The 27,576-nt window shown below is 48.1% G+C and overlaps 2 protein-coding genes and 1 long non-coding RNA gene across 6 annotated transcripts in view; 2 read left to right on the forward strand and 1 right to left on the reverse strand.

Moving 5' to 3' along the window:
- Positions 1-6,332, forward strand: part of MAN2B2 (mannosidase alpha class 2B member 2) — a 47,585-nt gene extending 41,253 nt beyond the window's left edge. For 2 of the 3 annotated variants that reach the window (XM_055111175.2, XM_003816465.5), the window contains 3 exons: positions 1,210-1,322; positions 3,757-3,874; positions 5,121-6,332. In XM_055111175.2, coding sequence (XP_054967150.1) covers positions 1,210-1,322; positions 3,757-3,874; positions 5,121-5,218 — 329 coding nt within the window. In that variant the 3' untranslated portion in view covers positions 5,219-6,332. Of the gene's footprint in view, positions 1-1,209; positions 1,323-2,859; positions 2,968-3,756; positions 3,875-5,120 lie in introns of all 3 variants that reach the window. The other variant, XR_008625056.2, reaches the window with a different exon arrangement.
- Positions 782-22,783, reverse strand: LOC103785717 (uncharacterized). Its single transcript, XR_004669461.3, has 3 exons — positions 22,650-22,783; positions 21,111-21,164; positions 782-1,265 (listed from the first exon to the last, which is right to left on the reverse strand). It is a non-coding gene; the product is annotated as an uncharacterized LOC103785717 (long non-coding RNA).
- Positions 22,583-24,861, forward strand: MRFAP1 (Morf4 family associated protein 1). 2 transcript variants are annotated; one of them, XM_008969525.4, is made up of 3 exons: positions 22,583-22,838; positions 22,958-23,388; positions 23,860-24,861. In XM_008969525.4, exon 2 carries the CDS (start codon positions 22,993-22,995, stop codon positions 23,374-23,376), a length of 384 nt encoding a protein of 127 aa, XP_008967773.1. In that variant the 5' UTR covers positions 22,583-22,838; positions 22,958-22,992; the 3' UTR covers positions 23,377-23,388; positions 23,860-24,861. The 2 variants fall into 2 exon arrangements, with proteins under 2 accessions (XP_008967773.1, XP_003816511.1); XM_003816463.5 differs by having other exon boundaries at positions 22,605-23,388.
- The last annotated feature ends 2,715 nt before the right edge of the window (positions 24,862-27,576 follow it).

Raw genomic sequence — 27,576 nt, forward strand, 5'->3', positions numbered from 1 at the left:
GCATAGCTGCAGAGCTGAGGTTCTACCAGCCAGGGTTTAGGAAGCACCCGTGTTAACCAGGTCCTCTCTCCAGGACCTTGAACTCAGTGCTTTCCTCTGAGCCTTGGTCTTCCCATCTGTAAAACGGGAGCAATGGCAATGAGCCTTTCTGATTGGGAAGATCAGGGATGGGACAGGAGATCACATACATCACGTGGCAAATGACAGCATTATATCAGTCAGGGCGGCTGGCGTATGCTGCAGTAACAAAGAGCCCCGAATGCCCACGGTCTTAACAGTATATATTCATTTCTCCCCCATGCTGTGCATCCAGTGGGGTTAGCAGGAAGGTTTTTCTTGCTGTGGCCACCACGCCCCCCGCTGATGGAGTTTGTATTGCAGCACGTGCTTCCTCACTCACCATGGCAAGAAAAAGCTTCTGCCGGGAAGTACTGCGTCACTTCAGCTCACTTTGCATTGGCCACAGAGGCCACACAGCTTACCCTGACTTCAAAGGGGGCAGGGTAGGAGAGACTGGAGTATTTGAGGACATGCCCCAATATGCCCACAACAGTGGACGAGGATGGAAACATTGCAGCTGGTGTCATGGTGGGCAGCCTTACAGTCGGCCAGACCTGGGTGGGAATCCTCCCTCTGCCGCGCACCAGCTGTATGCCTTGGGCACGTGACTGCCCCTCTCTGAGCCTTGGTTTCCTTGTCGAGTGGGGGCCATGTCAGCTGTCTCACAGGGAGTCTATTAGTCTGTTCTCATGCTGCTCATAAAGACATACCCAAGACTGGGTAGTTTATGAAGAAAAAAGGTTTAATGGACTCACAGTTCCACCTGGATAGGGAGGCCTCACAATCATGGCAGAAGGCAAATGAGGAGCAAAGTCACGTTCTTACATGGTGGCAGGCAAGAGAGCGTGTGCAGGGGAACTGCCCTTTACAAAATCATCAGGTCTCGTGAGACTTATTCACTATCACAAGAACAGCACAGGAAAGACCCACCCCCATGATTCAATTACCTCCCACCAGGTCCCTCCCACAACATGTGGACATTATGGGAGCTACAATTCATGATGAGATTTGGTTGGGGACACAGCCAAACCATATCGAGGAGGTTACGGATAGGAAATGGAGCTGAGTGTGTAAAGCAGCGGGTATAGACCGGGGCATTGGGGTTGGTTGATGAGGGTCTTCACTGCCACCTTCCTTCTGTCCCCAAAGGCCATCGAGGGGAAGCCCAGGCTGACCTCTGCCGTGTCCTGCTGCGGCTCCACCACCTGTATGAAGTGGGCGAGGACCCAGTCCTGTCTCAGCCAGTGACAGTGAATCTGGAGGTGAACTTCCCCACCCCCATCCAGGCCATAAGCCAGGGAAGCAAACCCTAGATGAAGCCCCAAGAAACTGCCTTAGCAAAGAGATGCACGAGGGCGTCCTCCCAAATGGACGCTGGTATGGGCCCCACCCCGCCCTTCTTCATGGTCTTCTGGGTTTGTCAGGTATTACAACTGGCCTGGTTTTTTAGGGTTTTTTGTGTATATGTGAGACAGGATCTCACTCTGTTGCCCAGTCTGTGGTGCAGTGGCACAATCTCAGCTCACTGCAACCTCTGCCTCCCTGGCTCAAGTGATCCTCCCACCTCAACCTCCCAAGTAACCGGGATCACAGGGGCGCACCACCACGCTGGCTAATTTTTTTTTTTTTTTTTTGAGACAGAGTTTCGCTCTCGTCCCCCAGGCTGGAGTGCAATGGTGCGCTCTCAGCTGGCTGCAACCTCCATCTCCCAGGTTCAAGCGATTCTCCTGCCTCAGCCTCCCGAGTAGCTGGGATTACAGGCATGTGCCACCACACCCGGCTAATTTTTTTGTACTTTTAGTAGAGACAGGGTTTCTCCATGTTGGTCAGGCTGGTCACGAACTCCTGACCTCAGGTGATCCACCTGCCTCGGCCTCACAAAGTGCTGGGATTACAGGTGTGAGCCACCAAGCCTGGCCTAGTTTTTTTATTTTTAGTAGAGACAGGGTCTTGCTGTGTTGCTCAGGCTGGTCTCGAACGTCTGGCCTCAAGCAATCTGCCTGTCTTAGCCTCCTGAAGTGCTGGGATTACAGGCGTGAGTGGCCTGTATTTTCTTTCTTATTTATTCTGTGGTAAAACTTTTAAAACACAGACAACATCTGTGTAATCCAAAAACAAAACAGATTCCCCATAGAGTTGCTTTGAAAGGTGACTTAGAGTCAGACAATCCAGGGTCCACACCCAGGCCCCTCTACGGGGGCATCTCCGGCACCCCATGCCTCTGGGCCTCAGTTTCCCCCCATGTAAAATGGGGAGAGGTGAGAGTTCTTTGCCCAGAAGGTTGCTGAGAGGCCCTGGCACTAAGGGGCCTCGTGCAGTGTCAGGGCCCCCAGGCCTCGTCCCCTTCCAGGTTCCCCTCTTGGCTGATGTTGCCCTCTCAACTCTACTATCAGGCGAGGCTTCCGCCACCTGGCCTGCCCACGCTCCCTCCCCAGAAGGCACGACCTGAGCTGCCTCATTTCTTTCCCAGTTTGCATTCTTTCTATTTCATTTCCTGCTCATGGAGAATTTCTGTGAATCTCTGTGTTTCTGCCTTGGGCCTCCTTCGACATCTGAGTCTTCAGGGGAATCCAGAGAAGCCCCAGTACCTTTTCGCCATGATGTCTTACTGGGCCACCCACCTCCTCTTTCATGATCCTCGCCACGGAGGATCCTTTCCTCACGGTCCCTGGCCTGCCTGAGAGCAGGTCTAGGCCATGGCGGGTACCAGTGCCCAGCACAGGGCCAGCCTGCCCTGGGAAGCAAGGAGGCCGGCGTGGGACCTGGAAGTTGGTCATCTGATGCTCCCCCGTTTCACAGATGGAAGCACCAAGGCCCTGAGACAAGGAGACGGTTGGGATGGACACCATGACTCCCTGCCCGACGTGGACGGTGGTGGGGTGGAAAGACCATTGAGTTAGGAACGCAGTGAGTTTGGCTGCAAGTCACAAAACACCTAACAGATGTGCTTAGAACAGAGGACAGAGTGTTTTCTCACCGAACAGGCATGTCCGATGGACCCCAAGCGCTGTCACCGTGGGCCCGATCACTGTCGTCTTCCTGCCATCGCCGGCAGACTGGCTTTTGTCTTTTGCCGTCTGCTTGTTTGCGGTCACAAGATGGCACAGGCCTCCCTCATGAGCAAATTTCAAGGCAGGGTGGGGCTCGGCAGTAGTGGCCAGAAAGGCCTTGCCCTAGCGTGGCTCTCTCCCTCCGTCAGCACACAGAAGCTTCTCCAAGAACCACCCCCACCCCTCCTGCTCCACAGACTTTTCCAGACCCCTAAGGGCCTCCTGCCTCCCCTAGGTGTAAGGGAGGCTGGGACAAGGCCTACTGGGAAAGGGGGATGGGGTAACTGTGGCTGGCTTCCTCCCTGGACTGGGCACGGGGCCACCTGAGCAATGTGGGGAGAGGAGAACTCTGCGGTGGGGTGGGCAGCTCAAAATGCCACACCTCCCGGGCTGCTCCTCCGGCTCGGCCACCTGGTGAAGCATGCACCTCCCACTTCAGTGTCCTCATCTGTAAAGTACACGGCCAGTCCTGTCCTCGCAGATGTGCTGTGAGAAGCAGATGAGGGAGCTGTGTCAGGCACCAGGGCAGGACCTGGGCTCCTGAGGACACCGAGTTCGTGGTGTGTCTGCCCTGCTGCTGTCTTGGTTCTCTGCTCAGCTCTGGAACTTGGTGCAGCTCACTCTCCCTCTGCTCCTCTCCCTGCAGGCTGTGCTGCAGGCGCTGGGGTCCGTGGTGGCAGTGGAGGAGCGCTCGCTCACAGGGACCTGGGATTTGAGCATGCTGCACCGCTGGAGCTGGAGGACGGGGCCTGGCCACCACAGAGGTTTGGGGACCCCCGCTTCAGCTCCCTACCCAGGACTCCCAGCCAGGCTCAGCAGCTGGTCAGACCCGGTGCACATCCAACCATCTGCCTGTCCCGGCCTGTGCGACCTTGCGAGGCTGCTTTCCTACTCTGAACCCGCAGCCCTCCCAAATCTACCACAGTCGGTTAAGAAAGGCTTTGGGTTACTCTCTGCCTGCCAGGGCTCCACACACGCCCTGCCTGTGCCCTGGGTGACAGCTAGGGGCCCAGGGGCTTCTGCCCACCTTGGCCCTGCTGACCTCAGCCCATCAGCCGGTCCCTGCCTCATACGACATGTGCCACCGTGAGCTCCTGCACTACAGGCAGCTTCCAGGCTCCAGTCCCTCTCCGCACCATGCCCTCTGCCTGGGATGCACAGGTCCCATTCACTCTGGCCAGCACCTGCTCAAGCTCCCCAGGATGCCTCCCCAGAGTCACCAACCAGGCCAAGTGCCTCCTCCACTCTCCTGGCCCCAGGGGTTTCTTCTGTCCTGTGCAGCTCGTTGTCCACTACACACAGCATGGTGGCGGGTGCATGGTGCACGCTCAGTTGGTGGTGGGGAGAAGGAAGGGACGGAGGGAGGGAGGGAGGGAAGATGATGTTGGTTGGAAAGAAGGAAGGAAGATGGATGAGTGATAGATAAGTGGACGGCTCCCTCCCAAGATCGAAGCCCAACCCCAGGGCATGCCTTCAGGGGAGCCTGGTGAGGCAAGGGCAGACTCACCAGATGGTCTCAGAAAGCTCTTGGGCTTTGAGGGCAACACCCATGAGGAACTGAGGCCACTAGGGCCAGGACCAACCTATGAATTGCCCTCGGGGTGGGCAGAAACGCAAGAGGCCCACAGGAGTCCTGGCAGAAGGGGGTGCCATAGGCCATTGCCACAGTGGGAGCCACAGCAGACTGTAGCCAGGTGCAGTGTGGTGAGGAGGAGGCTGGGAGCCACAGCAGATTGTAGACAGGTGCAGGGGAGTGAGAGGGAGGCTGGGAGCCACAGCAGACTGTAGACAGGTGCAGGGGGTGAGAGGGAGGCTGGGAGCCACAGCAGACTGTAGACAGGTGCAGGGAGTGAGAGGGAGGCTGGGAGCCACAGCAGACTGTAGACAGGTGCAGGGGGGTGAGAGGGAGGCTGGGAGCCACAGCAGACTGTAGACAGGTGCAGGGGGTGAGAGGGAGGCTGGGAGGAGGCATCCCGGGCCACACTGGACAGATCACCTCTGTTCCCCTAGGTGACACCACCTCTCCCTCGAGGCCACCAGGAGGCCCCATCATCACCGTCCACCCAAAGGAAATCCGGACGTTCTTCATTCACTTTCAACAGCAGTGAGCCCTGGGCAGATGCCCCGGCCCCAGGGCTTCCCCCAGGAACTCCATGCAACAGAACAGACCCAGGACAGGGAAAAGCAGCACAGAGGGACGGGACTGGGGAGTCAGCTGCTCATCTGCAGGCTAATGGCAGAAAATGGTCATATTTGGGGTTTTTCCCTCATTTTTTTTTAATAAAAATTACAAGATCCAGGTTCTTCCCCCCCACACTCAATCAAGCCAGCCCTCTCCTCTCCTGTCACGTAAAGGATATTTGGCACACTCATGCGTCATTCATTCACAAAACACAAACCCAGGACGTTCTGCCTAAGGCAGAGCACAAGACCCACAGCAGCACCGAAGCGCATCTGCCGTCCGGGCCCTGCCAGGCTTGCCAGGCTGCCAGTGGTAACTGTGGACCTACTGCGTGCCGCGTGTTTTCATAGACTCATCCCATGCTGGCAACAGCCCTGCAAGGGGCTTGGCTCTGCCACAGGGCAGGAGAGGAAGTTGTAGCGCCTAGCCAGAGTTCCAGCCCCAGACGCCCACCTGTGCCTCAGGGCACCGCCTGCCGAGCAGAGAAGGCACAGCAGCCGTCAGAGTCCATGAGAGGTGAAACCACACAGCAGGGATGTCCAATATCAGAACTATTAATATCAATAAAAGTATAACCTTCCCAGGTCTATGCCCAAGAGAATTGAAAACATCCATCCACACAACACCTGTGCTCCCGCGTTCATAGCAGCATTACTCAAAAGTCAAACGGTAGCAACAACCCCAATGTCCATCCACAGATGAATTAAGACATGAAGTGTGTTCTGTCCATACAATGGAATATTATTTGGCCATAAAAAGGAAGGAAATTCTGACACATGCCACAGCCTGAGTGAATCCTACAAATATTACGCTAAGTGAAAGAAGCCAATCACGAGTTTATGTGAAATGTCCAGAATAGGCAAATCTGTGTATAAGAGACAAAGCACATTGGTGGTTGCCAGGGACTGGAGGAAGAGAGAAGAGGCATGACAGCTAACAGGGACGGGGTTTCTTTGAAAGATGATGAAATTGTGGAATGCTGGTTGCACAACTTTGTGAATATACTAGAAACCAATGAATTAGCAACTTTGGAAGATGAATTTTATGGTCTGTTTTTATTTGTTGTTGTTTTTTTTTTTTTTTTACAAACAACCACCACCAAACTCCCAATAAACTACGTTGCTCACTGACAATCCCAATAAAAACCCCAACAGGTTTATTGTGGAACTTGACAGGATGATTCTGAAGTGCACTGGGGCTAGGTACAGTGGTTCGTGCCTGTAATCCCAGCACTTTGGGAGGCCGAGGTGGGTGGATCACTAGAGGCCAGGAGTTCGAGACCAGGCTGGCCAACATAGTGAAACCCCCTCTCTAAAAAAATACAAAAATTAGCCGGGCTTGGTGGCAAACGACTGTAATCCCAGCACTTTGGGAGGCCGAGGCGGGCTGATCACCTAAGGTCAGGAGTTCGAGACCAGCCTGACCAACATGGAGAAACCCCGTCTCTACTAAACATACAAAATTAGCCGGGCACGGTGGTGGGCACCTGTAATCCCAGCTACCTGGGAGGCTGAGGCAGGACAATCTCTTGAACCCAGGAGGCGGAGATTGCGGTGAGCCGAGATCGTGCCACTGCACTCCAGCCTGGGCGACAAGAGCAAAACTCTGTCTCAAAAAAAAAAAAAAAAAAAAAAAACACACACACACAAGTGCACATCTTCGTCCGTTTGGGCTGCTGTCATAGAATACCGTACACTTTGGGAGGCCAAGGCGGGCGGATCACGAGGTCAGGAGATCGAGACCACAGTGAAACCCTGTCTCTACTAAAAATACAAAAAATTAGCCGGGCGTGGTGGCGGGCGGCCTGTAGTCCCAGCTACTCAGGAGGCTGAGGCAGAAGAATGGCCGGAACCCCAGAGGCGGAGCTTGCAGTGAACCGAGATTGTGCCACTGCACTCCAGCCTGGGTGACAGAGCGAGACTCCGTCTCCAAAAAAAAAGAATACCATACACTGAGTGGCTTATCAACAACAGGAATTTATTTGTCCCAATTCTGGATGCTGGGAGTCCAAGGTGCCAGCAGATTCGGTGTCTGGGGAGGGGCTGTTTCCTGGTCTATAGATGGTGCCGTCTTGCTCCGTCCTCACATGGCAGAAGGGGCAAGGCAGCTCTCTGGGCTCGGTTTCTAGGAGGGTGCTAATATAACAGTACTGAGTCTACCTTAAAGAAAAATTTTGTTTGCTTGAGTATAATTACAGCTTAGCTTACGCTTACACACTATTCATTAAAAACAGCCTCAGGGAAAGAGGACCTTCAGCAAGAGAGAAGTGCACTGACCAGCAATCCTGGAAGCGGCTAGCCGCAGGTTTCCACCCACCAGATGAGAATAGTTGGGCTGAGGTCGAGGCAGGAGGATCACGTAAGTCCAAAAGTTTGAGACCAGCCTGGGCAAAATAGGGAGACCCCGTCTCTACAAATAGTAACAAAATTTAAGTAGGTGTGGCACTCGCCTGTAGTCCCAGCTACTCAGGAGGCTGAGGTGGAAGGATCCCCTGAGCCAGTGAAGTCAAGGCTGCAATGAGCCATGCCTGGGCAACAGAGTGAGACTGTCCAAAAAAAAAAACAAAACTAAGACTAGTCTGGCTGGCCTGGTGCAGCCAGCACTTTGGGAGGCTGAGGGGGACAGATCATTTGAGCCCAGGAGTTGGAGACCAGCCTGGGCAACTTGGTAAAACCCAATCTCTAAAAAAAATTTAAAAATTAGCCAGGTATGATGGTGCGTGCCTTTAGTCCCAGCTACTGTAGAGGGTGAGGTGGGAAGATCACCTGAACCTGGGGAGGTCAAGGCTACAATAAGCCGTGATCATGCTACTGCACTCCAGCCTGGGCAACAGAACGAAACCCTGTCTCAAAAAAAAAAAAAAAAAGAAAAAAAGAAAAAATAGCTGCACTTGCAAAAGGTCACATGACATCCCCGCAAGACAGCAATCGTAACTACCTGCCTGAGACTGCGCACATAGCTGCTGTTCCACAAGAATGCTTTGATCATCATTCGCACTTCCCCAGATTTCCCTTAAAAACGTGCATCTGGAGACACAACTTGGAGAGGTGATCTTTGAACACAAGAGTTCACTGCCCCCGTCCCCACCTCCTAAGCTGCTGGCTTCTCGAATAAAGCTACCTTTCCTTTTACCAAAACTTGTCTCTCGAATGTCGGCGAGTGAGTGGCCTGAACCCGAGTTCAGTTACACTAATCCCCATAACCTAATCACCTCCCAACATCCCCACCTCCTAATACCATCAACTGGGGGATTAGGGTTCAGCATATGAATTTAGGCGGACAAAAACATTCAGACCAGAGCAAACAAAGAGCTCAGAAGCTGGACTCCGCACACGGAGGCTGATAGAAGAGAGATGGGGCCGGGCGCGGTGGCTCACACCTGTAATCCCAGCACTTTGGGAGGTCGAAGCGGGTGGATCATCTGAGGTCGGGAGTTCGGGACTAGCCTGACCAACATGGAGAAACCCCGTCTCTACCAAAAATACAAAATTAGCCAGGTGTGGTGGTGCATGCCTGTAATCCTAGCTACTCAGGAAGGCTGAGGCAGGAGAATCGCTTGAACCCAGGAGGCGGAAGTTGCAATGAGCCAAGATCGCACCACTGCACTCTAGCTTGGGCAACAAGAGCGAAACTCGGTCTCAAAAAAAAAAAAAGCGAGATGGGGTGCCTCATGGTGAGGAAGAATGTTGCATGGCAGAGGTGCTGTGACAACTCCCCCTCACTTGGAACAAAAAGAAACTTGACCCTCCCTCGCATCGTACACAGACAGCCCCCAGCTGAAACCCCAGCGGTCAATACAGGCGTGAAAAGATGGTCAGCCTCCTTAGCAATCAGGTCTGTGCAAATGAAAACCACAATAAGACACTGTTTCACATCTGCCGTGTTTTCTATTTAAAAGATTAAAAATATGGGCAATTTTTTAGTGGACAATCATGGAAACTCTCTCAGACTTCTAATGTGAGAGTAAACAGAAGGAGCAAACTTAAGAAAATAGTTCCATGTTATCTTCTAAAGTTAAAGATACTCATGCTCTAGACCCAGCAATTCTGTTCTAGGTATGTAAGCTAGAACATGATGTTTGGCCAGGTGTGGTGGCTCACGCCTGTAATCCTAGCACTTTGGGAGGCCAAGGTGGGCAGATCACTTGAGGGAGGTCAGGAGTTTAAGACCAGCCTGGGCCAACATGGTGAAACCCCATCTCTACTAAAAAAAAAAAAAAAAAAAAAAAGGCCAGGCGCCGTGGCTCATGCCTGTAATTCCAGCACTTTGGGAGGCCAAGGTGGGCAGATCACGAGGTCAGGAGATCGAGACCATCCTGGCTAACATGGTGAAACCCCGTCTCTACTAAAAATACACAAAATTAGCCGGGTGTGGTGGCAGGCACCTGTAGTCCCAGCTACTCGGGAGGCTGAGGCAGGAGAATGGTGTGAACCCGGGAGGCAGAACTTGCAGTAAGCCGAGATCGCGCCACTGCACTCCAGCCTGGGCGAAAGAGCAAGACTCTGTCTCAAAAAAAAAATAAATAAATAATAAAATAAAATAAAAAATTAGTCGGGTGTAATGGTGCATGCCTGTAGCCCCAGTTACTCGGGAAACTGAGGCAAGAGAATTGCTTGAACCTGGGAGGCAGAGGTTGCAGTGAGCCGAGAGAATGCACCATGGCACTCCAGCTTGGGTGACAGAGTGAGACTCCATCTCAAAAAAAAAAAAAGAAAAGAATCATGTTCGTGTGCACAAGAATACGTAAGACTGTTCAGTGGCATTGTTCATGATAGCTGTAAATTAAAACCATTCATAGGCCCCTTACCAGTGCTTGGATAGAGGCTGGTTTATTTATACAAGAGAATACTACAGAGCAGCAGGTCTCAAAGTGTGGTCCCCACACCAGTAGTGCCAGCATCACCTGAGGAGTTGTTAGAAACACAAAGTCTCAGGCCTTATCCCAGATCAAATAAATCAGAAACTGTAGGGATGGGCCCTGGAACATGTGTTTTAACAAATTTCCTGGGTTTTTCTGATGCACACTCAATTTTAACACTCACTGCCATAGAGCAATCAAAATGAGTGAACTATCCTTACCTGCATCAATACAGGTGAATCTCAGAGAGACAGAGGTGATAGATAGATGATAGACAGATAGATGATAGATAGATGTTAGATAGATGATAGATAGATTATATTGAGCAGAAGCAGCAATATACAAATGAATAACTATGATTCCATTTACATAAAGTTCAAAAGTGGGAAAGACTATACCGTATTCTTTATGATTGCATTCCTAGTGGATAAAACAACAAAGAAAGTGAAGAAATGACTGGCCAAGGCTGTGTACAGTGACTCTGTCCTGTAATTTTAGCACTTTGGGAGGCTAAGGTGGCAGATCACTTGAGCCCAGGAGTTCAAGACCAGCCTAAGCAACATGGCAAAACCCCATCTCTACAAAAAAATAAAATAAACAACAGGTGGTGGCGGCACATGTCTGTAGTCCCAGCTACTCAGGACGTTGAGGCAGGAGGATAGCTTGAGCCTGGGAGGTTGAGGCTGCAGTGAGCTGAGATCATGCCACTGCACTCCAGTCTGGGTGACAGAGAAAGACCCTGTTTCAAAAAAAAAAAGAAAGAAAGAAAGAAGAGAAGCAAAGGGAGGGAAGGAGCAGGGAGGGGCTGAGAAGGGAGGGGAAGGGAGGGGAGGGGAAGGGAGGGGAGGGAAGGGAAGGGAAGGGAAGTGAAGGGAAGGGAAGGGAAGGGAAACTAGAAGTCACAAGAGGGGTTACCTCCAGTGGGGCGAGGGAGATCTGAGTTAAGAAGGAACACACCTGGATTTCTAGGTGTGGCATGGTTTTATTTCCAGACTTAGTTGATTGTTAACAGTGAGTTTCTTTAAAATTATTCATAGATGAAACTATATTGTATACGCATATATATATAAAATGTTTCTACTCAATTCTCTTATATATGATATACATGGTAAATGCACATGTATATATGAGAATATAAACAATGTTATATATATGCTATTGTCACCAAAAAATATTTAAAAAATTTAAAAGAAAAATGCAAAAATGTGAAATATATAAATGGAAAAAGATAAAACAAGTCCAAATTCACATCTTGTATCTAACAGCTCTTTTTATATAATCCAGACTGTACTTAGCTCAAACTGGCTTAAACAATACAAGGATGTTTTTGGTTGTGGCAGGGCTAGTTAGCTTTCTGCTGGCATCCATTCTTCCCCACCATGATATAAATGACAGTTTTAGCTGAGAAGTGGCTTCCCAGACAGGGTCCACATTCCCCAGCTTTCCTTACATCCAAAGGGAATATAAGAATCCTTCTCACTAAGGTAATGAAAGAGAATGCCTCTGACCATTCCAACACCCCAGCTAAGACCCCAGACATGTGAGTGAGACCTTTTTGGGTTTTTCAACCATTCCAGGTAGCAGCTCAACCCAGCAGAGTGAGTGACTCTAGGTGATAAACTATACATGAAGCAGAAGAACCAACCAGCTGAGCCCTGCCCAAACTCCTAACCCACAGAATTGTGACAAATGATTGTTATGGTGCTAAGTACCATAAGATTTGGGCCAGGTGTGGTGGCTCACACCTGTAATCCCAACACTTTGGGAGGCTAATGTGGGAGGATCACTTGAGCCCGGGAGTTCAAGACTAGCCTGGGCAACATGGTGGGACCTTGTCTCTTAAAAAAAAAAAAAAAAAATTAGGCAGACATGGTGGTGCACACCTGTAGTCCCAGATGCTCAGGATGCTGAGGTGGGAGGATCACTTGAGCCTGGGAGGTCAAGGCTGCAGTGAGCCATGATCATGCCATTCCACTCCAGCCTGGGCAACAGACTTAGACCTGTCTCAAGAAAAAAATTTAGGGTGTCATGAACACAGCACTAGATAACTGAAATATATAACTTCTTTGTAAGTCATATTTATCATTACACAACGCTCCTCTTGTTTCATATTTTAACCTTAAATTGTGCTTTATTCCTTAATTTTTATACATTCCTTGTCACTTCATTATAGGTGTGTTTCTTATACATAGCACATACCTTGATTTTAGGTTCTTTTTGTTTGTTTTTTTCGTTTGTTTGTTTTTTTATTCTTTTTTTTTGAGACGGAGTCTCGCTCTGTTGTCCAGGCTGGAGTGCAGTGGCACCATCTTGGCTCATGGCAAGCTCCACCTCCAGGGTTCATGCCATTCTCCTGCCTCAGTCTCCCAAGTAGCTGGGACTAGAGGCACCTGCCACCACACCAGGCTAATTTTTGGTATTTTTAGTAGAGATGGGGTTTCACCATGTTAGCCAGGATGGTCTCGATCTCCTGACCTCGTGATCTGCCCGCCTCGGCCTCCCAAAGTGCTAGGATTACAGGCGTGAGCCACCCTGCCCAGCCATGATTGGATTTTATTAAATATTTGTTCCCTTTTCTATTTATAGTGCATTTTACTTCATTGTTTTCTCTCCTCATTTTCCCTTTTCTTTTCAATTTTCCAGAGTCCCATTTTATTCTCTTTTTTCTCCTCATTACTTTGAAAGTTCTACTAGTCTTTTCAATTTTTCTAGTAGTTTTGTTCTGGATTGTTTTTGGCATAATAATTACAAATAAGCCTCTATTTCCTTTCTGGAATAACAAAATAAAATAATCATCATCCTTCACCACCACAAAGATGGCTTTGTTGCCCACTCTCCTTCCTCTTTCTCCCATAGCAAGATAAAATCTTTGGACCATGTGTACATTCCCATTCTTCCCATCCATTTATAACTTCAGGCTTTGGTTTTGTCAAGCTGTTCAAGTCTCTGGAGAAGCAGCAAACAGAAAGTGGAGGAAGCATGGCAGTTTACACACTTCGGGCCAACAGCAAGCAAAGGGCAAAGGAGAGGAAGCCGGTCTGCTTATGACTTCCCTAGGGACGGACACCAGCTATTAGGCTCTTCAGGCTGATATAACAAATTATGCCAGACTGGATGGCTTAGACAACAAACATTTATTTCTCATAGTTCTTGAGCCCAGAAAGTCCAAAGGTAAGATGCCACCAGATCTGGAGGCTGGTGAGGACTGTCTTCCTGGTTTGCAAATGGCCATCTTTAAACTAAGTGGTTAATTTGACGAGATCTGCTTACCCTGCTTGCTTTGGGTCACTTGTTTTTCGTTATTTTTTCTCCCTTTTTCCATGAAGCTGAAGGCCACGGTAGCTGAAGTATGCATCACTGAATGCTAAAACTTAAACCTTTACTGACTACTGTATTTTTTTATTTTACTTTTTAAGAAACAGGATCTTACTCTGTTGCCTAGGCTGGAGTGCAGTGGTATGTTCATAGCTCACTGAAGCCTCAAACTCCTGAGCTCAAGCAAACCTCCCACCTTGGTCCCCCAAAGTGCTGGGGTTACAGGCATGAGCCACTGCACCTGACCTTCACTGGCTACTTTATAGATAACATTTGTAGGTCACCATGGTAATGGTTACTTCAGTTATTTTTCAGGAACTTGGGCCAGCTCCTGTCATGTTCAAACCAGCTGAGACCACCAACTCTTCAACTGCGCCTGCGCAAGTGCCTGAGAGGTGGCCTTTGGACATCAGAGGGCCAAATACTCCACCCTCAGATCATGCTAACACCACCATTTTCTGTACATAGGTACTATGAAATGTCATGAACCCTGAATACACTTGCGCAAAATGAATCTGTTACTTCATTTTTCCCCACTGCCAATCACCTTTCCCCAAGACTTAAACCACCCCACTTCTCTAACCCATAAATATCCCTAAGCCTTATTTTCAGAGAAGTGGATTTGAGAGCTGTTTTCCCACATCTTCACCCGGTGCCCTTGAGAATAAGTATCTTTTCTTTTGCAGAACCCATGTCATAGTGATTGATTTACTGCACATGGGCAGAACAGACCTGGACCTGGCCAGTAACAGTCTTCTTGTCGTAGCCTCACATGGCAGAAAGTAGAGAGTAAGACCTCTTGCATCTTTTCTTACAAGGCACTAATGCTGTGATAGGTACCCCACCCTCATGACCAAATCTAACCCTAATCACCACCCAAAGGCCTCATCTCTAAATGCTATCTCATTAGTGGTTAGGATTTCAACATAAGAACTTGCAGGGGACACAAACATTCAGTCCATAGCACCAGGCTTCTCCCCATCTCAGGCGGTGGCACAGCTCAGCCTCTGCATCTGCTCCCAGGACCAGCAATGTTGAACAGGTGCCCCTAGTAGGGACAGGTGAGTCCCAAAATTGGGGCTGAGCCCAGGAGGGTTCTTGGCTTTACCCAGAAAAGAATTTCAGGGCAAGCCGGTGGTGTTAGCAACTTTTATTGAAGCAGCAGAGTACAGCAGCAGCAGAGGTATCACTCATTGGCAGAGCAGGGCTGCCCATAGCCAATGTGCCCAGAGTAGCAACTCAGAGGCAGTTCCACAGTCATATTTATACCCGCTTTTTTTTTTTCCAGGCAGACTTTCATTCTGTCACCCAGGCTGGAATGCAGTGGCACAATCTCAGCTCAGTGCAACCTCCACCTCCTGGGTTCAAGCTATTCTCCTGCCTCAGCCTCCCCAGTAGCTGGAATTACAGGCACGTGCCACCACACCCAGCTAATTTTTGTTATTTTTAGTAGAGATGGGTTTTCGCCATGCTGGCCAGGCTGGTCTCAAACTCCTGACCTCAGGTGATCCGCCCGCCTCGGCCTCCCAAAGTGCTGGAATTACAAGTATGAGCCACCATGCCCGGCCTATACCCACTTTTAATTATGTGCAAATTAAGGGGGGAGATTATACAGAAATTTCTAGAAATAGGGTGGTAACTTCTGGGTCATAAGGCTGTTGTCATGGAAGGTGGCAGTAATGTCCGGGTGTTGTCAGTGGGCATGTATTCTGTAGAGGTGCTTTTACCTCCTCCCCTGTTTAGCTAGTCCTCAGACTGGTCTGATGTCTGAGCCCTGTCTCCAGAGTCCCGCCTCCTGCCATCTCACTAGGACTACACGTGTGCAGGCAGCTCTAATCCTTCCCTGGAGGCCGCCCAGGTGTCCAGGGGCTGTGCTGCCTCTGGGAATCATTAAAGGCCGCTCTGTGCCCCAAGCCTCTCACACTGGGCCCTCAGCATCACGTCCCCTCCCAAGAGGGAACAAAACAATCCCTTCTCTGCTCTACTCTGCAGAATTTACAGCTGAGCCATAGGACTGGGAGTTCCAATTCTTCCCCCATGTCGCCCTGCCTTTCATCACTTGGTCCAGGACAAACTGTTCTCCAATTTCCAGCCTGGGGAAAAGCAAGTTGTGCCTCACGGCAGCATTTACCAGCAGCATTTATCAGCTGAAACGCCCTGGTTTTGTTTGCACCTGTGTTTGTTCTCAGGCTACAGCTAATGATGCCCTGGGGCTGCACACAGTCAAACTGGTTTGCAAAATTGCATCTTTGACTTCAACAATTTCTAAAGAATCTCTAAATTTATAAATAATTCACTCAAGAGAAAGAAAAATGAATCCAGACAAACTCTGCAATGCACCAAAGAAATGGAATCTACATCGAGATTGCACTATAGATGAATGAGGCAAAAACAGGAAGCTATTGCAACATTGGGGGAGGTGGGAGTTGGAGGATGTGCATAAAGTCCTGGTCCCAGCCTTACAGAATGCTCACTCTTCTCAAGCACACACACAGAGTGTGCTGCAAATGCCCAGGCCGAAATTTTTACAAATTTCAGAGAATCACTATCAAACCGAACTCCATCTCTAAGAAGAATACAATTAAGTTAGACATCAGTAATAGAAGAGCATAAACAGCTCTAATGTGGTTGAAATTTTTAAAACACAGTTTTGGGTTTTTTTTCTGGTTTTTGGTTTTTTGTTTGTTTGAGACAGAGTTTCGCTCTTGTTGCCCAGGCTGGAGCGCAGTGGCACGATCTCGGCTCATTGCAACCTCCACCTCCTGGGTTCAAGCGATTCTCCTGCCTCAGCCTCCCAAGTAGCTGGGATGACAGGTGCCCATCACCACGCCTGGCTAATTTTTGTATTTTTAGTAGAGACAGAGTTTCGCCATGTTGGCCAAGCTGGCCTCAAACTCCTGTGATCTGCCTGCCTCGGCCTCCCAAAGTGCTGAGATGACGGGCATGAGCCACTGCGCCTGGCCAAAGCACAGTTCTAATAATTTATGGATCAAGAAATCATAATTGGAATAAAAGTACACTTAGAACTAAATAATGAAAATGCCAATATCAAAAGCTGTGTGATGCAAGTAAAGTCATGCTTGATGGGAATTTAAAGATCTTAAATGCTACGTTAGAAAAAAAGAAACCATTAATGAGTTGAGTTTCACCTAAGAAAATTTTTAAAAAGCACAGAATAAATCAAAGAAAGTAGAAAGGAGATAATAAAGATAAGAACAGAAATTAATGAAAGAGGCTGGGCATGGTGGCTCACTCCTGTAATCCCAACACTCTGGGAGGCCAAGGCGGGTGGATTGCTTGAGGTCAGGAGTTCAAGACCAGCCAGGCCAACATGGCAAAACCCCATCTCTACTAAAAATACAAAAATTAGCTGGGTGTGGTGGTGGGTGCCTGTAATCCCAGCTACAGGAGGCTGAAGCAGAAGAACTGCTTCAACCTAGGAGGCAGAGGTTGCACTAAGCCGAGATCGCACCACCACACTCCAACCTGGGCGACAGAGTGAAACTCTGTTTCAAAAAAAAAAAAGAAAAAGAAATGCGAAAGAAATAAATAAAAGAGAAAACAAAGAAACGCTAGCTCATCAGTCCCTGGGTGCATGTTGTGCACCTGGCATTTCTGCCCTGCACAAGAACACCTGGAGGAGTGGGGCCCAATCTAACCTCATCCCAGGGAAGAGGTGCTGTTTTTGAACTCATCCACCTTTCGGGAGCCATTTGGTTTTTTGATGGGTTTATTTCCTCCCGTTTAAATAGCAGTTTAAAGCAGTTTTGGGTTCACAGCAGAAAGTATAGGGACCTCCCATACAACATCTGTCCCCCCAACTGCATACCCTCCCCTTCCCATCAACATCTCCCGCACAGCGGTAAGTTTGTTGCAACTGATGCATCCACATTAATGCATCATAATCACCTGAAGTCCTTAGTTTACATAAGTGCTCACTCTTGGTGCTGTACATTCCATGGGTTTGGATGAATGGATAACGACATGTGTCTATCATTATGGTATCATACAGAGTAGTTTCACCACTGCCCTAAAAATCCTGTGGCTCCCCCCATTCATCCCTCCCAATCCACTCAGATCTTTTTACCATCTCCAAAGTTTTACCTTTCCTAGAATGTCATACAGTTGGAATTATACAATATGGAGTCTTTTCAGATTGACTTCACTTAAATAATATGCATTTTAGTTTCCTCCATGTCTTTTCATGGCTTGATGACACATTTCTTTTTAATGCTGATTAATATTCCACTGTCTGGATGTACCACAGTTTTTGTATCCATTCACCTATGGAAGGACATCTAGATTGCTTCCAAGTTTTGCCAACTACAGTTAAAGCTGGTAGACACGTCCACCTGCAGATTTCTGTGCGAGCCTAAGTTTCCAACTCATTTGGATAAATACCAAGGAATGTGATTGCTGGATCCTATTGTAAGAATATGGCTTAGTTTTGTAAGAAACTACCAAACTGTCTTCCAAAATGGCAGTATAATTTTGCATTCTCACGAGCAAGGAATAAAAGTTCCTGTTGATCCAAGTCCTCAACAGCATTTGGTGTTGTAGGTGTTCTGGATTTTGACTATTCTAATAGGTGCTTAGTAGTATCTCATTTTTGTTTGAGTCACTTATTTTTATTCATATAAAAAATGTATGAGCTACCTGTCTCTGATATGTCAAGTGTGAACCCCAAATATCTAAGACATGCATCAGTCAATTAAGGAAGTTTATTATACGCAAATCAATAAATGTAATCCAGCATATAAACAGAACCAAAGACAAAAACCACTTGATTATCTCAATAGATGCAGAAAAGGCCTTTGACAAAGTTCAACAACCCTTCATGCTAAAAACTCGCAATAAATTCGGTACTGATGGGACGTATCTCAAAATAATAAGAGCTATCTATGACAAACCCACAGCCAATATCATACTGAATGGGCAAAAACTGGAAGCATTCCCTTTGAAAACTGGCACAAGACAGGGATGCCCTCTCTCACCACTCCTATTCAACATAGTGTTGGAAGTTCTGGCCAGGGCAATTAGGCAGGAGAAGGAAATAAAGGGTATTCAATTAGGAAAAGAGGAAGTCAAATTGTCCCTGTTTGCAGATGACATGATTGTATATCTAGAAAACCCCATCGTCTCAGCCCAAAATCTCCTTAAGCTGATAAGAAACTTCAGCAAAGTCTCAGGATACAAAATCAATGTACACAAATCACAAGCATTCTTATACACCAACAACAGACAAACAGAGAGCCAAATGATGAGTGAACTCCCATTCACAATTGCTTCAAAGAGAATAAAACACTTAGGAATCCAACTTACAAGGGACGTGAAGGACCTCTTCAAGGAGAACTACAAACCACTGCTCAATGAAATAAAAGAGGATACAAACAAATGGAAAAACATTCCATGCTCATGGGTAGGAAGAATCAATATCGTGAAAATGGCCATACTGCCCAAGGTAATTTATAGATTCAATGCCATCCCCATCAAGCTACCAATCACTTTCTTCACAGAATTGGAAAAAACTACTTTAAAGTTCATATGGAACCAAAAAAGAGCCCGCATCGCCAAGTCAATCCTAAGCCAAAAGAACAAAGCTGGAGGCATCATGCTACCTGACTTCAAACTATACTACAAGGCTACAGTAACCAAAACAGCATGGTACTGGTACCAAAACAGAGATATAGATCAATGGAACAGAACAGAGCCCTCAGAAATAACGCCGCATATCTACAACTATCTGATCTTTGACAAACCTGAGAAAAATAAGCAATGGGGAAAGGATTCCCTATTTAATAAATGGTGCTGGGAAAACTGGCTAGCCATATGGAGAAAGCTGAAACTGGATCCCTTCCTTACACCTTACACAAAAATTAATTCAAGATGTATTAAAGACTTAAACGTTAGACCGAAAACCATAAAAACCCTAGAAGAAAACCTAGGCATTACCATTCAGGACATAGGCATGGGCAAAGACTTCATGCCTAAAACACCAAAAGCAATGGCAACAGAAGGCAAAATTGACAAATGGGATCTAATTAAACTAAAGAGCTTCTGCACAGCAAAAGAAACTACCATCAGAGTGAACAGGCAACCTACAAAATGGGAGAAAATTTTCGCAACCTACTCATCTGACAAAGGGCTAATATCCAGAATCTACAATGAACTCAAACAAATTTACAAGAAAAAAACAAACAACCCCATCAAAAACTGGGAGGAGGATATGAACAGACACTTCTCAAAAGAAGACATTTATGCAGCCAACAGACACATGAAAAAATGCTCACCATCACTGGCCATCAGAGAAATGCAAATCAAAACCACAATGAGATACCATCTCACACCAGTTAGAATGGCAATCATTAAAAAGTCAGGAAACAACAGGTGCTGGAGAGGATGTGGAGAAATAGGAACACTTTTACACTGTTGGTGGGACTGTAAACTAGTTCAACCATTGTGAAAGTCAGTGTGGCGATTCCTCAGGGATCTAGAACTAGAAATACCATTTGACCCAGCCATCCCATTACTGGGTATATACCCAAAGGACTATAAATCATGCTGCTATAAAGACACATGCACACGTATGTTTATTGCGGCACTATTCACAATAGCAGACTTGGAACCAACCCAAATGTCCAACAATGATAGACTGGATTAAGAAAATGTGGCACATATACACCATGGAATACTATGCAGCCATAAAAAATGATGAGTTCATGTCCTTTGTAGGGACATGGATGAAATTGGAAATCATCATTCTCAGTAAACTATCGCAAGGACAAAAAACCAAACACCGCATGTTCTCACTCATAGATGGGAATTGAACAATGAGAACACATGGACACAGGAAGGGGAACATCACACTCTGGGGACTGTTGTGGGGTGGGGGGAGGGGGGAGGCATAGCATTAGGAGATATACCTAATGCTAAATGACGAGTTAATGGGTGTAGCACACCAGCATGGCACATGTATACATATGTAACTAACCAGCACATTGTGCACATGTACCCTAAAACTTAAAGTATAATAATAATTAAAAAAATGAGAGAAATGTGAAAAAAAAAAAGAAAGTTTATTTTGCCAAGGTTAAGGACACACACCCATGACATGGCCTCAGGAGGTCCTGATGACATGTGCCCAAGGTGGTTGGGGTACAGCTTGGTTTTATACATTTTAGGGAGACATGGGACATCAATCACTATATGTAAGATGTACATTGGTTTGGTCCAGACAGGCCAGACAACTTGAAGCAGGGCAGGGGCTTTCAGTTAATAGGTAGATAAGAGACAAACAGTTGCATTCTTTTGAGTTTCTGATTGGCCTTTCCAAAGGAGGCAGTCAGAGATGCATCTATCTCAGTGAGCAGACGGGTGGCTCTGAGTTCTGTCATTTGTCCACAAGGAATTTCCTTGTGAGGGAGGTAGGTAGCTTTTTAATCTTAGTAGCTATCTTTTTTAGGAATAGAATGGGAGGCAGGTTTGACTGATGCAGTTCCCAGCTTGACTGTCCCCTTTGGTTTAGTGATTATGGGGTCCCAAGATTTATTTTCCTTTCACACAAGTAAGCCCAAAAGTTGGGTTTTTACAAGAGCAACCAAAATATTAAGAACCTGAGAAAAGTCAAAACAAAACATATACTTACGTTTCTCTGAATCCTTAATTCTGCTGTAGTCAAAACTGTGATGTGTCCCTTTACCTGGAAAATGGAAGCCAAATCCATGGGATTTATGTAAGCTGGATTTCTGAAAAGTTTATTGATGTTTGGGAATGGGACAACAAGCTAGGAAATTAACGTGTCTCTCCTCATTCTGTCTTGAGTGGATGTTAAGGCAAATTTACCAATATGCGCCAAGCTCTGCCCAGGGCGTTAGGGCATTAGGGCCACAGAGCTAAGACCCCAAAGAGCCTAGGATCCAGTGGAAGGGCTCAGAGGCTCTGGACAGCGCCTTGCACCACACACTGAACATGGGTCTGCTGGGGCCTCAGGACGGAGCAGCCAGGCTCCACCTTGGGGTGTGGGGAGGCCGGTTTGGTGAAAAGACACCCAGACCCTTCTGACTGTCATCCAAGGCAGAAGGAAAACTACTCTTTAAAAAGGCAGAAAGGGCCAGGCGCGCGGCTCATGCCTGTAATCTCTGCACTTTGGGAGGCCCGAAGTGGAAGGATCACTTGAGGCCAGAAGATCAAGGCTGCAGTGTGCCATGATCCCACCACTGGACTCCAGCCTGGGCGACAGAGCGAGACCCTGCCTCAATAAAAAAAAACTTTTTAAATAATAATAAGTAAATAAGGCCCGGCACGGTGGCTTACGCCTGTAATCCCAGCACTTTGGGAGGCCGAGGTGGATGGATCACGAGGTCAGGAGATCGAGACCATCCTGGCTAACACGGTGAAACCCCGTCTCTACTAAAAATACAAAAAATTAGCCGGGTGCGGTGGCAGGCGCCTGTAGTCCCAGCTACTCGCGAGGCTGAGGCAGGAGAATGGTGTGAACCCCGGAGGCGGAGTTTGCAGTGAGCCGAGATCGTGCCACTGCACTCCAGCCTGGGCGATACAGCGAGACTCTGTCTCCAAAAAAAAAAAAAAAAAAGTAAATAAAACGGCTGAGGGGACTCAGGTCCCCCTGCGTGAAAGGAAGGGGCTTTAAGCGTCCACCTGGGGTAGCTGCATTATCACGTAGGATCCTCCTCTTCTAGTGTGGAAGGCCCTTTTTAATTTTCATTTATATTTTATTTCTTTATTTTGCGACGGAGTCTCACTCTAATGCACAGGCTGGAGAGCAGTGGCGCGATATGGGCTCACTGCAACCTCCGCCTCCCGTTTTCAAACGATTGTCTCAGCCTCCCAAGCAACTGGGATTACACGCGTGCAACACGACGCCCGGCTAATTTTTGTATTTTTGGTAGAGACGGGGTCTCGCCATGTCGGCCAGGCTGGTCTCGAATTCCTGACCTCAAGCCATCCACCCACCTCGCCTCCCAACGTGCTGAGATTACAGGCGTGAGCCACCGCGCCTCGGAAGTGTGGGAGGCCTTTTTAAAAAATGTAAACTCGCGTGCTCAAGAAGCCCTATCGGAAGGAAACACCCAGAAGAGGCCACCCACCAAACACAGGGTAAAACAGGGGTGACGCACAGAGGTAACGGGAAAGCAGGAACGAGCGAGAGCGTGCGGTCCCGTACCTGCGCGTGCCTGCGTGCGCGTCCGTGCGGCCCCGTCGCCGCCGCCGGTGCCTCTCTTTCTAGACGTGCGCGCGCCCGCAGCTCGCCCCACTGACCGTAAAGAGGCCCGGCTGTGTCGTGAAAGGGGCCGCAACGCGCAGAGCGCTGGTTGACGGCCGGGACTCCATTTTGTTCGCCGTTACTCTGCGCGTAAGTCGCTTGTTCGTGGCTTCTCTGAGAAGAAAAGTTGAAAAAGGGTAAAAGTTTTCAGGAATATTCGAGCTCTCTATTGCTAAGCATAGCGAGTGTCGGTTTTCTCTCTCCAACAGACATCGCTATTGCGGTTCCGAGGCAGTGGGAAGAGATGCGGCCCCTGGACATCGTCGAGCTGGCGGAACCGGAGGAAGTGGAGGTGCTGGAGCCCGAGGAGGATTTCGAGCAGTTTCTGCTCCCGGTCATCAACGAGATGCGCGAGGACATCGCGTCGCTGACGCGCGAGCACGGGCGGGCGTACCTGCGGAACCGGAGCAAGCTGTGGGAGATGGACAATATGCTCATCCAGATCAAAACGCAGGTGGAGGCCTCGGAGGAGAGCGCCCTCAACCACCTCCAGAACCCGGGCGACGCGGCCGAGGGCCGGGCGGCCAAGAGGTGCGAGAAGGCCGAGGAGAAGGCCAAGGAGATTGCGAAGATGGCAGAGATGCTGGTGGAGCTGGTCCGGCGGATAGAGAAGAGCGAGTCGTCGTGAGCGCGGTCGGCGGTAAGTCGGGCACCCGCGCCAGGCCGAGGAGCGGCCCCAGCTTGGCCGCTCTTCGAGAGCGATGATTTCATCGAGATGCACCGGAATCGGGGGTGGGGCGGGAGAATAAAGGCGTGCTGCGGTCAGGGCGGATCTGGGCCCCGTCTTCGTGTTTTGGTTTTTGACGGTGGCGGCGTGGGATAATCAGAGTGGCCGGGTTTGGGCGTGATGCGTGTTCAGTGGAAGGGTCATAAATCTCAGAGTCGCCAAGGAAACAGAAACGGACAAGGTCCCGGGCCGTCCAGCCAGCGGGGGTGGAAATAGAGGATTTTCGGGGAAGACGTTGGGCAAGTCAACGTTGCTAGAGACTGGAGTGAGTCAGGTGGTGGCCAGAAGAGGTGGCGTCCTGCACAGTGGCGTTCGTGAGGGTTTGGGGGTCGTTGTGCCTGGGATTAACCTCTCGATGATGAATTTCTTCCCATTGTGCTTTAGGTTTACAGCCAATGGATTCTGGTCAACTGGTGGAGATTGGCTGACATTCTGGAGAAGCCGAAACCAGAGAGCCTTTTGTTTTCTCTTTTTTCCTCTGTCTATGCTCTGTCTCACTTAACACTACGTTTTCTGCTATGGTCTGTGGTTGATGACCTCAATATGAGTTTCGATTGTTAACGTGTTTTTGTTTGGGAAGTAATTTTGTTTGAAAATGCTCTCACATACAGGAATTAAGGCCTAGATTGTAAGCTCTTGCAGCAGTCACATTTGTTCCCGGGCTTTGGTTGTTACTTCTAAATTTTTGAGGTGCTTTGCTATTTCTTGTGTGACCTGATAGCTCCCTGGAACTTTGGGTCTGTGTGTGACACATGAGACTCACAGTTGGAGTTCTCCAGCCCTGGAGGTGCTGAAGGAGCTGCATTAATTCTGGAAGACGACTCCATGCAGCAACTACTGAAGAAAGGACCAGACTTCAACGGGGAGTGTGGATGGGCCGACCTGGCTGGGACTCGTGAATCTGGAGAAGAGCTGGAGAATGGATAGTATTGTCTGTATTTGGAGACTTTAATTTCTGTGTGAGACCAAAGGAGGAGAGATGTATTTTGTTCAAAATTTAAATTTGTTGTGGTACACTATCTTATGTAACCTGTCTGGTGAGTTTGTTTGGACAACCTAACTCAGCTTTATTTGACATGGAACCTAAAATAGAAGATAAGATCTTGATATTCTGTACAAGTTGATGTAATACCCTGATGCGTTTTAGAGGACTTGGTATAAAATGAAAGATTGGCAAAGGCCCTTGAGGGGCTCGGGGATGAGAGTATGGAACTGTCTGCATTGGACCCTAAAGTGGACTGGAAGAGGCATCTTCAAGGTTCATACGTTGTCCAGCTGTAAGTTCATTTGAGTAGCAGACCTAACAAATATTTGAGGTCAAAACCCTACCGTGTTAAAACAAAAAAAAACTTACCATGTTAATAAAAGTATTCATTTGCTTGAAAAGACGAAAGACCTAAAAGGTTATTGAGAAATGTTAGTCCTTTAAGAATGGAATCTGCTGTATCCCAGATTGTTCTCACTGTCAAATGGAGGGTGAACATCTTAACGGTTTCTGAGGCTCTTAGCCTCTAATCAAAGGGAAGCTTTCTCTCTGTCTGCTGTTGGGAACCGGGTGAGGAAGAAACACACTTGGTTCTTAGTGTGGGAAGAAACCACATGTAATCCTGTGGTCCAGGCCTCTGCCTTCAGAGAGCCAAAGCACCTTCAGTCTTTCCAATTGGAACATTGTTTTCTAGGCCTTGCACTGGGAATATAGCGATTACAGTTGCAGGGTGAGGGATGACACAGAGGAGATGTGATACCCCACCCTCCTTCCAGATTGAAGCCTTTCTCCCTCAGCTGCTAGAAGTGTTGCTGACAAACACCCTTCAGCTGGTTAGCCCTCTGGGCAGTGCCTTTTCAGAGGAAGCTGCGTTAGCCAAAGTCATGCTCTTTTTCCTGGGTAGCCTACATCTAGTGAGTCATGGGCTGGAAATCTCAGGTCGCTATTTCTCTTACCCCAATTTGGGACAATTTTGAGGGACATGGTGGCTTCTGAGCTTGTGGGGTCTGCTGAGGCTTTTGTGAGGATTGCATCACGCAGCCCACCTCCTCCCCCGTCCCAGCCTTGCATTCCTTCTCTTCCACAAGTGTTAATCCCTAAAAAACGTGCATCTAGTTTTCATCTTGGAGTCCACTTTCTGGGCAACCTAGTTGGTAGAAATCAAACAAAGCCATGTGTCCCTAGCACTAATAAAGATAGCATGTCCCAGGAGAACACTGAGGGGGAGGTCTAGGAAAGCTTTCCAGAGCAAGTAACTCTTTCAGAGCTTGGCCTTGAAAGAGGAGCACAGCTTCTGAGGTCAGGAAGAGCAGGAGAGGCATGCTAGGCACAGGAAACAATGGAAGATGTTCAAGGTTTTCTGTGTGAGTTCCACACACAGAGGAGGGAGAAGAAAGGTATAGGACAGAATTATGAACTGGGAAACAACCACGAAAACTACATTTCGTACATTTGCCAAAACAAGAAATGTAACATTGGTAGAACACTACCAACTAGACTTTTCTCTGCTTTCACCAGTTTCCCCACTAAGGCCCTTTTTCTGTTCTGGGATACTACATTGCATCGGGAAGTCGATTGTTTTCGATGAGTAATATTTATAAATGACACGAAAGTGATCCTTCATCTCTCCCCAGCTTCCCAGTTCCCCTCCCAGGAAACTAGAAGTTTCTTATACATCCTTACAAATACTAATGTGTTTGAACGGCTTCCACTTTTTTTTGTTTTTGGTGAGACAGGGTCTCTGTGTCTCACAGGCTGGAATGCAGTGTTGTGACCACTCACTGCAGCCTTGACTTCCTGGTGTCAGGTGATCCTCCCACCTCAGCCTCCCTGGTAGCTGGGACCAGGCAATACACCACCATATCTGGCTAATTTTTGTTTTTTTGGGGTTTTTTTTGTGTGTGTGTGTGTGTGGAGGTGGGGTTTCGCTATTTGTCCAGGCTGGTCTTGAACTCTTGGGCTCAAGTGATCACCTTAGCCTCCTGAGTAACTGGAACACCACCGCGGTTAATTTTTGTATTTTTTGTAGAGACAGGTTTTTGCCATCTTGGCCATTTTGGTCTCAAATTCCTGAGCTCAAGCCATCCACCCACCTTGGCCTCCCAAAGTGCTGGCAATACAGGCATGAGCCACTGCGCCCAGTCCACCTGTTTCTTTTGTTTTGTTTTGTTTTTTACATTAATGGTAGCACACTGTATAATCTGTTCATGTCCTTCAGTTGTTTACTTGGAAGTCTTTTCCTATCTAACATCTAAATCTGCATTCTTTTTTTTTTTAAGGCTGCATAGTGTTCATTCTTATGCCAGAGTTTGAAAACTATTGTCCTAAAATCTTTCCAGTAACTCCTTAGTTCCTCTTTTTTATGATTCTGGTCACAACTGCAATGCAGCCACGAATTCCCAATTGCCCCAGCTCCTGAATTTCATACTCCTGGCTTGCTAGCAATTGGAGGAGCAATCCAATCTTGCATTTTCTAAGCAAAGAATGTGGTAAGAAGCATTCTGAGAGACAGTCTTACGTGGCTGTACAGTCATTAAATTTTCTGGCTGGAGTTGCCATATTTATTTATTTGTTTATTTATTTATTGAGACAGGGTCTAACTCTGTTGCCCAGGCTGGAGTGTAGTGGCATGATCTTGGCTCACTGCAACTTCTGCCTCCCAGGGCTCAAGCAATTCTCCTGCCTCAGCCTCCTGCGTAGCCGGGGTTACATGTGGGTGCCACCATGCCCTGCTAATTTTTGGCATTTTTAGTAGAGACAGGGTTTCACTATGTTGGCCAGGCTGGTCTTGAATTCCTGGCCTCAAGTGATCCACCTGCCTTGGCCTCCCAAAGTCCTGGTATTACAGGATGGCAGAGCTGGAAATAACCTCAGAGAGCAATGAAGCTTTTCTGGGTTAAAATGTAGAAGTCATTAGTGCTGTTCACCAAATAAATTCCAATTCTCTGCCTTCTAGGCACAGAGTAAGATGGCACTTTCTGGCCCCCTTGGGGTTGGGTGGGCCCATGTGATTAATTCTGGCCAATGAGCTACAAAGGAAACTTACATCTGTTGCATCCAACCCAGAACCTCCAAAGCGACACCCTGCAGAGCTGTCTCTTCCCTCTGGCACAGGA

The sequence above is a fragment of the Pan paniscus genome, chromosome 3, assembly GCF_029289425.2.
Source record: "Pan paniscus chromosome 3, NHGRI_mPanPan1-v2.0_pri, whole genome shotgun sequence".
NCBI lineage: Eukaryota > Metazoa > Chordata > Mammalia > Primates > Hominidae > Pan > Pan paniscus.